General features: G+C 46.7%; 1 protein-coding gene across 1 annotated transcript in view; it reads right to left on the bottom strand.

Moving 5' to 3' along the window:
• hacl1 (2-hydroxyacyl-CoA lyase 1) overlaps positions 1-14,574 on the bottom strand; it is a 184,656-nt gene that overhangs the window by 155,261 nt on the left and 14,821 nt on the right. Inside the window, exons 2-4 of the mRNA XM_072508778.1 lie at positions 3,953-4,057; positions 3,812-3,852; positions 3,623-3,703 (exon numbers count right to left, since the gene is read on the bottom strand). Coding sequence (XP_072364879.1) covers positions 3,623-3,703; positions 3,812-3,852; positions 3,953-4,057 — 227 coding nt within the window. The remainder of the gene's footprint in view (positions 1-3,622; positions 3,704-3,811; positions 3,853-3,952; positions 4,058-14,574) is intronic.

Below are 14,574 nucleotides of genomic sequence, written 5' to 3'. Positions count from 1 at the left end.
CCGGATGCTCCTGGCATTGAAGAATACACACTTTAAACAACCTTCCTGCCTTCCGTTACACTCCTGCAACTTTGAAACCTTACTCATGACCTCTGTCAGCAGTTTTACAATTCAAGTCCGGCAGAAAATCGGGGGGAAAGGTCCAAAAGTCGACCCGAGCGGGAGCCACCAAATGTGCGACTTACTCCTTCATAGCCGCCACCGGAAGTCAATTTGCATCAAACCTGATCCCAAGATGAACTTCCAAAAATATATATTATATACCCATCATTAAGGCCATCGAATTCCACCCTAAAGCATTGCCCACTCCACCCCTTCCTCAGCTTGTCTGCTGCTGAAACTCTTGTCCATACCGTGTTAGCTCTAGGCTTTATTACTCCAACACACTCCACACCCACAGTCTATGCTTTGTAAGCATACAGTCGTATAAAACATTACTGCAGACATACATCATTACTTACCCCAAGTCCTGTTCAGCTATCACCCCTGTGCTCCCAGATCTACACTGGCTCCCAGTTAAGCAATGCTTCAATTGTAAAATTATGTAAAGAGCAGGATCATTTATTTTATGCAGCAAATTATGATACATACAAATTAGGTGCAGGAACAGGCCACTTCGCCCATCAATCCTGCTCTGCCATTCAATAATATCATGGTTGATCTGACTTGTTATGGGCCAGGGTTTAGAGAACCCCAAAGTGTATCATGGAGTTCACCTGACCCACAACTTTTAAGATTGTGGTATGGGGAGCACATGGCCCACTGTACAGGTGTGGTACAGCAGAAATGGAAAAGTATTTTTTTAAAGCAAAACAATGTTTATTCTATTAACTCAAGTTAACCTTTTTAAAACATAGTGAATATCTTAACAACCATCAATTCAAATACAACCCCCAAAGAATACAGCACAAAGTAATCCTTTAAGCTTTTCTTTTAACATCCAAAAGACTTTAAAAAAAACTTTTAACAGAAGCACATCAGGTTAAAGTCACAACTGAGAGCAGTTATTAGTTTTAAATCACCAAAGGATCAATTTACAGTCTTTAGATTACAGAGAGAGAGACTAATACACCTTCTGGCTGTGACTGCAGTTATCCAGCTCTGAAAACAAAACTAAAACACACCCTGCAGCAAAACAGACTAAAACGAAAGTAAAAAGCTGACAGACAGCCCAGCTCCACCCACACTCTGACATCACTGATAAACACCCATTTCTTAAAGGTACATTTCACACCCATTTCTTAAAAGTACTCTCACATGACAGACTGTTGACTCAATTCCACACTACCCCCTACCGCGGATCTGCAATGCATAACGTGAGAGGGTGTTCAAAGCAGATTCCCTCCAGTCAGGTTTCTACCCCGCCACAATACCAAATGGCTCTTATCAAAGGGCACAAATAAGTTATGTGTCCTTCATGACCTAGCTGCAATCTTTCACACAGTTGACCACATCATCCTCCACAACACTTGCCCACTGTCATCTGGCTAACTGGGACTGTTCTCACATGGTTCTATCCATATTTATCTGATGGCAGTTTAAAAAATCACTTGCAATTGTTTGTCTTCCAGCCCTGCACGTTATCTCTGGTGTCGACAAAGATTTGATTTGATTTGATTTATTGTCACATATACCGAAGTACAGTGAAAGTATTTTTCTGTGGCCGAGGGAACGTACACAGTACGTACATAGTACAAAGAGAGTAATCAACAGAGAACATTGACAAATGGTACATCAACAAACAGTGATTGCTTACAGTGCGGAACAGGAGGCCAAACAAAGCAAATACATGAGCAACAGCAGCATAGTGTTCTTACAGGGAACAGCTCATTCCGAGGGGGAGTCGTTGAGGAGTCTTGTAGCTGTGGGGAAGAAGCTGTTACTATGTCTGGATGTGCGGGTCTTCAGACTTCTGTATCTTCTGCCTGATGGAAGGGTCTGGAAGAAGGCAATGCCTGGGTGGGAGGGGTCTCTGGCAATGCTGGCTGCCTTCCTGAGGCAGCGGGAGGTGTATACAGAATCAATGTGGGGGTGGCAAGCTTGTGTGATGCGCTGGGCTGAGTTCGCCACACTCTGCAGTTTCTTGCGATCTTGGATCGAGCCGTTGCCATACCAGGCTGTGATGCAGCTGGATAGGATGCTCTCTATCGCACATCTGTAGAAGTTTGAGAGAGTCGATGCAGACATGCCAAATTTCTTTAGCTTCCGTAGGAAGTAGAGACGTTGTTGGGCTTTCTTGACTGTTGCATCAACGTGAGTGGACCAGGACAGACTGTTGGTGATGGTGACCCCCAAGAACTTAAAGCTATCAACCATCTGCAGCAGGCAGATTGGTGAGGATGAGGTCAAGAATGTTTTTCCCTCTTGCTGGTTTCCTCACTACCTGCTACAGTCTCAGTCTAGCAGCTGTGTCCTTTAGGACCCAGCCAGCTCAGTCTGAGGTGGTACTACCAAGCTACTCTTGGTGGTGGACATTGAAATCCCTACCCAGAGCATATTCTGCGCCCTTGCCACCCTCAGGGCTTCCTCCAAGTGGTGTTCAACATAGAGGAGTACTGATTCATCAGCTGGTGGTGGTCGGTACATGGTAATTAGTAGGAGGTTTCCTTGCTGATGTTTAACCTGAAGCCATGAGACTTCATGGGATTCAGAGGTGAGGTTGAGGACTGCCAGGGCAACTCCCTCCTGACTTTATGCCACAGCAGGAATGATGATAGTGGTGTTTATAAGGTATAATTCTCTGAGTATGACTGTCAGGCTGTTACTTGACTAGTCTGTGAGACAGCTCTCCCAACTTTGGCACACGCCCCCAGATGTTAAGTAAGGAGGACTTTGCATTTCGATACAAAGGGTCGATAAGGCTGGGTTTCCCAGCGTAGCTTGCTAGGCCATTTCAGTGGGCACTTAATAGTCAACTAAATTGCTGTGGGTCTGGAGTCATATATAGAGATGGCGGATTTCCTTCCCTAAAGGACATTATGAACTAGATGGGTTTTTATGACAATCGACAATGGCTTTATGGTTATCATTAGACTTTTGATTCCAGGTATTTTATTGAGTTTAAATTCCACCACTTGCCGTGGTGGGATTCGAACCCAGGTCCCCAAATCATTATCCTGGGTTTATGGATCAGGCCACCACCTCCCCACTGTTACTGGTAATCCCTCGGTCTTATCCTCCCCCCCCCTCCCCCCCCCCCCCGCCCCTTGTAAAACACACCTTGCTGCAAATAAAACACCATCACTTCTTGCTGACACTAGCTTGAAGAGTTGCATTACAATATCTCTTAAGAAACTTTTATACAAAAATACATTTCTGTTCGAATCACAATCGCTAAGTTCTCCATCAGTCTTCCAAAAACTGTTCTGTTTGTAATTTGCTGTCCAGCATGGAACTTAATCATATATTATAGATCATGAAGCCCCAGGTTTGATCCCTGATCTGTGCAGAGCTTTCTGGGATAATCACCACTGCCAATGAATGTTGCGCCATGCCTTCAAATTAATCAGTTCAAATAAATATTTGTCGGTTGACTTCCCAGAATTGTAACTTTTGCAAATGTATCTTTCACAAAACAAATTAGAAAAACACACTCTAAGCTGTAACAGTTCCCAGAAGTTACCAGCAGTTCATGTTTGCATTTGCCATTCCTCCAAGTGCGTGAATGAGACCTGGGCCAGAGACTGCAAGGCAAACACCTGGCCTAAAAAAGAACAAACAGTCACCTTTAAATGGCAGGTACCATAAAATATGATTAAATGCAGACAACGGCAAAGACATGAAATTAAAAGGCAACTGTTGAGAGACTAACCTTCCTGTTAAATATCCCACTGCAGATGCTGCGTAACAAGCCTGTTTAGATAGAAAAAACACGGCCAGCAAAATATTAACATATTCTGTTTTGAGTCGACCATGCAAAGTAGTGACAGAAAGTACAAAGGATATTACTTACAGCTTGCTCGTTTCTCATTCCTATGTACTTAATTCCTGCGGCTTGAGCTGCCATGGCGACTTCTACCACTGGGACACCAACAATCCCAAACATATACCGAAGATCCTGCAGAAGGAAAAATAAAGTGTGGCCTTCGGGGTATTAGAATTTCATTGGACAACTTTGGTGTGAATTTAAGCGGGAAATATTTTCTTTAGTTCACAGGTGTAATCTTAGAAGATTTTCTGGTATCCTGTGCAACTGCACTGGAACCATTCAAGTTAAAGCTACAGAGAATCTCATCAATCCTTAACCTCAGAGTGGAAAGTTTATAATAATACTTTTCACCATGTACTGGTGATTTAGTGCTGTTCCTTAGACGGAGTGCGAGGAATAATGGAGGTGATAAGAGTTTGGGGAGACTTTTATTCAATGGATTGTCTAACTGAATTCTAGATTTGCTCACCAGTTAACACAAATGCATTGTTTTCTCTTGAACCGTTCCCATGCACCCAGTGGTTTTGCTCTCTGTAGACTAGGTGGTCACGTGAACGCTGGGATACACAGGAACATAGACAATAGAAGAAGGAGGAGGCCCTTCGACCCATCGAACCTGCTCCGCCATTCATTATGATCATGGCTGGTGATCAAGTTCAATAACCTGATCCCACCTTTCCTCCATATCCCTTGATCCCTTTAGCACCAAGAGCTATGTCTAACGCCTTCTTGAAATTACACAACGTCTTGGCCTCAACTAGTTTCTGTGGTAACGAATTCCGCAGATTCACCACTCTCTGGGTGAAGAAATTTCTCCTCACCTCAGTCCTAAAGCGTTTACCTCTTATTGTCAAACTATGACCCCTAGTTCTGGAATCCCCCACCATCGGGAACATTCTTTCTGAATCTACCCTGTCTAATCATCACGGGTGACACGGGTAAATAAGGAGTCATGTGTTGGCAGTGCATGAGTTCTTCCCAGAGCACAGGTAGACACACAGCATGTAAGAGCGCTCAATAAACCTTTATTGTTCGAATTCCTTGGCAACTAATCATTAGAACCCAACACATCACCTGGTGTCAGGCGTTGGCAGAATTTTTAAAAATTCATTTCCGGGATGTCAGTGTCGCTGGATGGACCAGCATTTATTGCCCATCCCTAGTTGCCCTTCAGAAGGTGGTGGTGAGTTGCCTTCTTGAACCGCTGCAGTCCCTGAGGTATAGGTACACCCACTGTGCTGTTAGGGAGGGAGTTCCAGCGACAGAGAAGGAACGGCAATATATTTCCAAGTCAGGGTAGTGAGTGATTTGGAAGGGAACCTCCAGGTGGTGGGGTTCCTCGATATCTGCTACCCCTGTCCTTTTAGACGGTAGTGAACGTGGGTTTGGAAGATGCAGTCACAGGAACCTTGGTGAGTTACTGCAGTGCATCTTATAGAAGGTACACACGGCTGCCACTGTTCGGCGGTGGTGGAGAGATTCAATGTTTGTGGAAGGGATAGTAATCAAGCGGGCTGCTTTGTCCTGGATGGTGTCGAGCTTCTCGAGTGTTGTTGGAGCTGCACTCATCCAGGCAAGTGGAGAGTATTCCATTACACTCCTGACTTGTGCCTTGTAGATTGTGGACAGGCTTTGGGGGGTCAGGTGAGTTATTCGCCTTAGGGCGCCTAGCTTTTGGCCTGCCCTGTTACATCGATCTGTTCATTTTCGACAAAATCATTGCGGACAACTGAGCAAAATTTGAAAAAGGGTAGCGTATATACTGGGATGCCGGTCTATCAGACAAATCCAAGAAGGTAGAGACGTATACTTTATTAAACTTAGTGGGCCCCGAAACCATCGAGGAATTTGAATCTTTTGTTTTCTACATGGAGGAGGTGAAAGAGGACCCGAGATATTGTTAAAAGATTTCAAGCACATTTGCATGCCAGTAAGAAACAATATATTGGATAGACACATGTTTAATGCTACCAGCCAACAATTTGATGAATCGATTCTAAAAATCCTAGCAAATAATTGTGCGCTTGGCACCCTTACCGACGAGTTCATGAGAGATTACGTTGTGTGTGGGGTCGATAGGGATTTTGTTCACAAGCAGCTTCTTCGCAAGAAAGATCGAACCTTGCAATCAGCGTCAGCATGCTGACTGAGGAGTCAGAAACATGCAGGAAAGAGTTAAGAAGAAAAACAGAAATTCTTGGGGTACAGGGCACATCCTGTCCCAACTTGGCAGCCATCACTCGCAGAACAGAACTGCATGTTTGGCATTTGGTAAAAGCTGCCACAAATGTGGGAAGTGGAACTATTTTGCAATATGCCGCAGATCAAAATCACAGCAGCCTGCCTATGCCACCAGCCACAATGCAGCCAGACACTCCTACAATGTTCGAAGCATGAACAAAGTAAACGAATTGCAGCTCAATCAGAGCAACCAAGACGCTGAGCCTCCAGCAACACTGCTGTGAGAGTGTCAGCACCATCACGGAGAAGGGTGAGATTTTCAGCAGCTTAAACAATGCCTGCAACAAAGCAAAATTAAAAGTAAGGATCAGCACTGGAGCAATGTACATTCTGCCCAGGCAAATGTTGCAGGAAACAGACCCATATGCAACAGCAGATCCTAACATCCAGGTGGAATCCTTGCGTATGGTGGGAAAAGCACCTGCATGGAAGCTGTGGCCACTCTCCATTGCACACAGGGCAGTTTCCAATTTCATATTGTCGACCAGAATGTAAAGCCACACTGGCGTTAATCCATATTATTGCAGATGTACACACTCTGCAGCACTACGACCCAGAAATAATGGAATATAAAGTCTTATTCAACTGCAACGTCATTGGGAAGCTACCTATATCGGCGGCATGGTAGCACAGTGGTTAGCACTGAGGCTTCACAGCTCCAGGGTCCCAGATTCGATTCACGGCTTGGGTCACAGTCTGTGCAGAGTGTAATGATCTCTGTATGTGCAAGTACATAAGGGGTTAATGTGTAATCAGTAGCACCACATCATCACTAGAGGGCTGGACCAACAGGGGTATAAAAAGCAACCACATTGTGTATCTCTTCCTCTCTCTTGGGTGCACTGTGACCAGGGCAGTATCAGATTAGTTCAGATGGCTAGTGGAGTTACGTATAGTTACTGTAGTTAGATCTTGTTAACCTTATCACTAGTATCAAAGTTAAAGTAAAGAACTCATGCAATTATTGTTATAGTTACTCAATAAACCTTTTGTTACTACTGGACGAGTTCGAGTCTTCTTCATCGATATTCAGACACCTCACCATTAACCAAGGATTGAGTAGCGCATGTTACCTATCACACAGGTAACAAAACATGGTACCAGGCGTGTTGGCTTTAACAGAACTAGTTAGATTAGGTTAGACAAAAAAGAGAAGAAAATTCAGACCGGATATTCGACTGTGGAAGACTTCGCAGCGGATGGATCCTCGACAACTAAATGATTCGATGGACCACGTTCAAGTATCAATGCAGCTGAAAACTGATGGTAACTTAAGTAATAACTGGAAAAAGTTCCAAGTATATATGGCAGCTAATAATTTAAACACGGTCTCTGAAGACAGGAAAATAGCAATACTACTCGGACGAGCAGGACATGAAGCTATAGAGATCTATAACTCCTTTAATTTCTTGGAAGGTGAAGACAAAACTAAATTTAAAGTGATTATCGCAAAATTTGAAGAACACTGTAAAAGTCAGTCTGGTGAGATGCTGGAAAGATTTATCTTTTGGCATAGATGCCAGAGTAACGGTGAGCCCATCACTGATTTTATTACAGACCTCCAAGTACAAGCACAAGGCTGTAATTATGCTGATTTCAGAGATGCTATAATATTGGATCAATTCATTTATGGACTATCTGAAAATAATTTGAGGGAAGAACTTTCACAAAAAAAAGTATTTAACATTAGAAATCGCTATACAAAAATGCCTTGTTTATGAACAAAAATAAAATCAATACTTTGAGTCTAAACAACATCTGTAAAAATGGCGCGAATACTCACCACGAGGCAGAGGCAGAATCTCACTGGATGCAACAGCACTTTTTGATTGGCAGCCATCTTGAGCGAGAGCGTTCTGGCCAGTACGCCCATGCGAAGACGCAAGCCGGCAAAACAGTGTTCTGCGCATGCGCAGTTGCGACAAGAGCGCACAGTAAAGGAAACTTGGATTGCGCATGCGCAATCGAGCCCTGCGCATGATGTCACAAGCGGCATGACATCAGAGGACCCGGACCACGCCCACTTAAAAAGGAAATGCACGAAAATTGAGAAAAAGAAATTTAAAGCTGCAAAACCCAATTTTCTTACCTCAAAAGACAGAACAATGCCTGAACTTACACCAGCAGTTGAAAATAACTTTTACAACACCCTGGCACAAGCAGTCTGCACCACTCAACATGAAGAGCACAATGACAAGTCCGAAACAAAAAGAGATGATTTGTCTATCGAACAATACACACAATACTAATCAGACATGGCTGAGTTATTCGGATATGCTGATCACAGCATCAGCAACACGGTTGCACAGCTCAACACGACTCTACTCATGGTAGATGAATCCAATACCATGATGCCATGGCAGATCGTCGATACATTGGATGATGGCAACCTGGCAAATACCCAAGAAGAAGACGACTCCACACAGAGATCAATGAAAGACTCCACAGCGAGATCACTGCACGACTCCACACAGAGAGCAATGAAAGACTCCACAGAGAGCGATACAAGCCTCCACAGAGAGCTCTTTGACAGACTCCAAAATGGATGCAACTCAAGACTCCATTGCAAAGTCCATGCCGCCAGAAGAAGACTATGACAGTCTACCCAGCTTATTTGAGCCACCAGAAGAAGACTATGAAAGTCTACCCAGCTCATTTAACCAACAAGAAGACACTGAATGTCTACCCACTGTATGTGAGACAAGTGACGAAGAAATCACAATTCCCATACAGGATGTGCAGGATCACAGCGAGACTGACAGACCTCAGCTCGTCTGCACAGAAGCACTCAATAATCAGACGAGGGCTACTCATGAGTCCAGAGAGACCACGTCAATTGAAATCGTGAAGATTTTGACTCCAGAAGAGGAGCACCACAACCCACAACAAAATGAAATCCTGAAGAGTTTGACTCCAGAAGAGGAGCACCAAGAGTCCAGAGAGACCACGTCAATAGAAATCTTGAAGATTTTGACTCCAGAAGAGGAGCACCAGGACCCACAACAAAATGAAATCGTGAAGATTTTGACTCCAGAAGAGGAGCTCCAAGAAACCACAGGTGATTCAAATGAACCAGAAATAACTCCAGAAGAGGAGCACAAAGAAATCAATGATGATTCAAGTGAACCTGAAATGACTCTAGAAGAGGAGTACCAAGGAAGCAAAGAAGAGGAATCAAATCCACCAGAAATGACTGATGTCACCAACATCAATGCAACATGAAGGTTCAGTTAGGGCGCTCGAGAGTTACAAGTTAGCTAGGAAGGACCTAAAGAGAGAGCTAAGAAGAGCCAGGAGGGGACATGAGATGTCTTTGGCAGGTAGGATCAAGGATAACCCTAAAGCTGTCTATAGATATGTCAGGAATAAAAGAATGACTAGGGTAAGAGTAGGGCCAGTCAAGGACAGTAGTGGGAAGTTGTGCTTGGAGTCCGCGGAGATAGGAGAGGGGCTAAATGAATATTTTTCGTCAGTATTCACACAGGAAAAAGACAATGTTGTCGAGGAGAATACTGAGATTCAGGCTACTAGACTAGAAGGGCTTGAGGTTCACAAGGAGGAGGTGTTAACAATTCTGGAAAGGGTGAAAATAGATAAGTCCCCTGGGCCGGATGGGATTTATCCTAGGATTCTTTGGGAAGCTAGGGAGGAGATTGCTGAGCCTTTGGCTATGATCTTTAAGTCATCTGTGTCAACAGGAATAGTGCCAGAAGACTGGAGGATAGCAAATGTTGTCCCCTTGTTCAAGAAGGGGAGTAGAGACAGCCCCGGTAACTATAGACCAGTGAGCCTTCCTTCTGTTGTGGGCAAACTCTTGGAAAGGTTTATAAGAGATAGGGTGTATAATCATCTGGAAAGGAATAATTTGATTAGACATAGTCAACACGGTTTCGTGAAGGGTAGGTCGTGCCTCACAAACCTTATTGAGTTCTTTGAGAAGGTGACCAAACAGGTGGATGAGGGTAGAGCAGTTGATGTGGTGTATATGGATTTCAGTAAAGCGTTTGATAAGGTTCCCCACGGTAGGCTACTGCAGAAAATACGGAAGCATGGGATTCAGGGAGATTTAGCAGTTTGGATCAGGAATTGGCTAGCTGGAAGAAGACAAAGGGTGGTGGTTGATGGGAAGTGTTCAGACTGGAGTCCAGTTACTAGTGGTGTACCACAAGGATCTGTTTTGGGGCCACTGCTGTTTGTCATTTTTATAAATGACCTGGAGGAGGGCGTAGAAGGATGGGTGAGTAAATTTGCAGATGACTCTAAAGTCGGTGGAGTTGTGGACAGTGCGGAAGGATGTTACAAGTTACAGAAGGACATAGATAAGCTGCAGCGCTGGGCTGAGAGGTGGCAAATGGAGTTTAATGCAGAAAAGTGTGAGGTGATTCATTTTGGAAGGAATAACAGGAAGATAGAGTACTGGGCTAGTGGTAAGATTCTTGGCAGTGTGGATGAGCAGAGAGATCTCGGTGTCCATGTACATAGATCCCTGAAAGTTGCCACTCAGGTTGAGAGGGTTGTTAAGAAGGCGTACGGTGTTTTAGCTTTTATTGGTAGAGGGATTGAGTTTCGGAGCCATGAGGTCATGTTGCAGCTGTACAAAACTCTGGTGCGGCCGCATTTAGAGTATTGCGTGCAATTCTGGTCACCGCATTATAGGAAGGATGTGGAAGCATTGGAAAGGGTGCAGAGGAGATTTACCAGAATGTTGCCTGGTACGGAAGGAAGATCTTATGAGGAAAGGCTGAGGGACTTGAGGCTGTTTTCGTTAGAGAGAAGGTTAAGAGGTGACTTAATTGAGGCATACAAGATGATCAGAGGATTGGATAGGGTGGACAGTGAGAGCCTTTTTCCTCGGATGGTGATGTCTAGCACGAGGGGACATAGCTTTAAATTGAGGGGAGATAGATATAAGACAGACGTCAGAGGTAGGTTCTTTACTCAGAGAGTAGTAAGGGTGTGGAATGCCCTGCCTGCAACAGTAGTGGACTCGCCAACACTAAGGGTATTCAAATGGTCATTGGATAGACATATGGACGATAAGGGAATAGTGTAAATGGGCTTTAGAGGGGACTTCCGGGTGCGGCAATGACCAGCTGAGTCGCATGTTTCGGCAGCTCCCGTTGGAATTGACTTTTGGGCTCTTGATAGGAGCCCCAACAGCAATTTAAACGGCAAAAACACTGTGCGGTAAACCAGAAGGGAATCCCCCCGGACTCGCATGGAAAAAGGAGAGGATAGCGGCCGGATTGCGGAGGATCCTCTGGAGCAGCGGCAAGGAAGGGAAGCTCAAAGCATGATGGCGTCGGAAGGTGGCCGTTTGCTATGGGGCCCGGAGCAGCAAGAGTTCCTGCGGCGCTGTGTGGAAGAGCTGAAGGAGTTAAAGAAGGAGCTGTTGGCCCCGATATTGCAGGGGATTGAAGGACTAAAAGAGGAGCAGAGGACCCAAGAGCTGGAGCTTCGGGTCGTGAAGGCAAAGACTGCTGAAAACGAGGATGAAATACAGGGCCTGGTGGTGAAGGCAGAAACCCACGTGGCACAGCATAAAAGGTGTGTGGAGAGGTTGGAAGCGCTGGAGAATAACTCAAGGAGGAAGAATTTAAGAGTCCTGGGTCTTCCCGAAGGCGCAGAAGGGGCGGGCGTCGGGACATATGTGAGCACGATGCTTCACTCGCTAATGGGATCGGAGGCCCCGACGGGCCCTTTGGAGGTGGAGGGAGCTTATCGAGTTTTGGCACGAATACCAAAGGCTGGAGAAATACCTCGAGCTATAGTGGTGAGGTTTCTCCGCTACAATGACAGAGAGACGGTTCTCAGATGGGCGAAGAAAACTCGGAGCTGTAGGTGGGAGAACGCGGTGATCCGCGTATACCAAGATTGGAAGATTGGAGTGCGGAGGTGGCGAGAAGGAGGGCAAGTTTCAATCGGGCTAAGGCGGTGCTTCACAAAAAGAAGGTCCAGTTTGGAATGTTGCAACCGGCGAGATTGTGGGTCACACACCAAGGGAAGCACCACTACTTTGAGACGGCAGAAGGGAGGGGGGGGGGGATGATTTCTCAATTTGTTAATCTTGTGATCCTGTAACTTTTCTCTCTTCCCCATGTTGGGGGGGGGCGGGGGAGCATGAGGAACTGTGGGCGCCGGCCATTAGGGGCGGGGCCGAGTGGGAAACGCGGGCTTTGTTCCCGCGCTATGGTAATTATGGCGGGAACAGGGACGCAGGAAGGAGGGGGCCTCGCACAGTGGGAGCCAAGGATAAGGGGGGAAGCCGAGGTCAGCCAGAGTTTGCTGACTTCTGGGAGCAACATGGGGGGTGCAACTACACTAGAGGGGGATCTAGCGGAGGGGGGGGGAGGTTAACTGGGTTGCTGCTCCTAAGGAGAAGGGGGAGCTGTTATGGGATGGTCGAGGCGGGAGGGCACCGTCGGGGGGATATACGGGTACGTGGGAACCGGGTGAGGAGCTGGGTTAAAAAAGGGGATGGCTAATCGACAAGGGGGGGGGGTAAAGAGCCCCCCAACCAGGCTGATCACGTGAAACGTGAGAGGGCTGAACGGGCCAACTAAAAGGGCACGGGTACTCGCACACCTAAAAAAATTAAAGGCAGATGTGGTTATGTTGCAGGAGACGCATCTGAAACTGATAGACCAGGTCAGACTACGTAAAGGATGGGTGGGGCAGGTGTTTCATTCGGGTTTAGATGCGAAGAATAGGGGGGTGGCTATCTTAGTGGGGAAACGGGTACTGTTTGAGGCAAAGACCATAGTGGCGGATAGTGGGGGTAGATATGTGATGGTGAGTGGCAGATTGCAAGGGGTGATTCTGGTGGTTCTGGTGAATGTATACGCCCCGAACTGGGATGATGCAAATTTTATGAGGCGTATGTTGGGACGTATCCCGGACCTGGAGGCGGGAAAGTTGGTAATGGGGGGAGACTTCAATACGGTGCTTGATCCAGGGCTGGACCGGTCGAGGTCCAGAACCGGGAGGAGGCCGGCAGCGGCCAGGGTGCTCAAGGACTTCATGGAGCAGATGGGAGGGGTAGACCCCTGGAGATTTAGTAGGCCTAGGAGTAAGGAGTTTTCATTTTTCTCCCATGTTCACAAAGTATACTCACGGATAGACTTTTTTGTCTTGGGAAGGGCACTGATTCCGAAGGTGACAGGGTCGGAATATACGGCCATAGCCATTTCGGACCACGCTCCACATTGGGTAGACCTGGAGGTAGGAGAGGATAAAAAACAGCACCCACTCTGGAGAATGGATATGGGCTTATTGGCGGATGAGGGGGTATGCTTAAGGGTGAGGGGGTGTATTGAAAGGTACTTGGAGCTTAATGACAATGGGGAGGTTCAGGTGGGAGTGGTCTGGGAGGCGTTGAAGGCGGTGGTCAGAGGGGAACTGATATCCATAAGGGCACATAAAGGGAAGCAAGAGGGTAAAGAAAGGGAGCGATTGTTGAAAGAACTTTTGAGGGTCGACAGGCAATATGCAGAGGCACCGGGGGAGGGACTGTACAGGGAAAGACAAAGGTTACATGTGGAGTTTGACCTGCTGACCACGGGTAAGGCAGAGGCACAGTGGAGGAGGGCACAGGGTGTACAGTATGAGTATGGAGAGAAGGCGAGTCGGCTACTGGCCCACCAATTGAGGAAGAGGGGAGCAGCGAGGGAGATAGGTGGGGTGAGAGATGAGGAGGGAGAGATGGAACGGGGAGCGGAGAGAGTGAACGGGGTGTTCAAGGCATTCTATGAGAGGTTATATAAGGCTCAGCCCCCGGAAGGGAAGGAGGGAATGAGGTGTTTCCTGGATCAGCTGGAATTCCCGAAGGTGGAGGAGCAGGAGAGGGCGGGACTGGGAGCACAGATTGAGACGGAGGAAGTAGTGAAAGGGATTGGAAGCATGCAGGCGGGGAAGGCCCCAGGACCGGACGGATTCCCGGTGGAATTTTATAGGAAATATATGGACCTACTGGTCCCGCTGTTGACGAGAACCTTTAATGAGGCCAGGGAAAGGGGGCAGTTGCCCCCGACTATGTCGGAGGCGACGATATCGCTCCTTTTGAAGAAGGATAAAGACCCGCTGCAGTGTGGGTCCTACAGGCCCATTTCCCTTTTAAATGTAGATGCTAAGCTCCTGGCCAAGGTGATGGCGACGAGGATAGAGGACTGTGTCCCGGGGGTGGTCCACGAGGATCAAACTGGGTTCGTTAAGGGTAGACAGCTGAACACGAACATACGGAGGTTGCTAGGGGCAATGATGATGCCCCCACCAGAGGGGGAGGCGGAGATAGTGGTGGCGATGGACGCCGAGAAAGCATTCGACAGAGTGGAGTGGGATTATCTGTGGGAGGTGCTGAGGAGATTTGGTTTTGGAGAAGGGTTTATTGGATGGGCACAGCTGATGTA

The sequence above is a fragment of the Scyliorhinus torazame genome, chromosome 6 (genome assembly GCF_047496885.1).
Source record: "Scyliorhinus torazame isolate Kashiwa2021f chromosome 6, sScyTor2.1, whole genome shotgun sequence".
Taxonomy (NCBI): domain Eukaryota; kingdom Metazoa; phylum Chordata; class Chondrichthyes; order Carcharhiniformes; family Scyliorhinidae; genus Scyliorhinus; species Scyliorhinus torazame.
The sequence above is the reverse complement of the archived record's forward strand: the minus strand, read 5'-3'. Positions and strand labels throughout refer to the sequence as shown.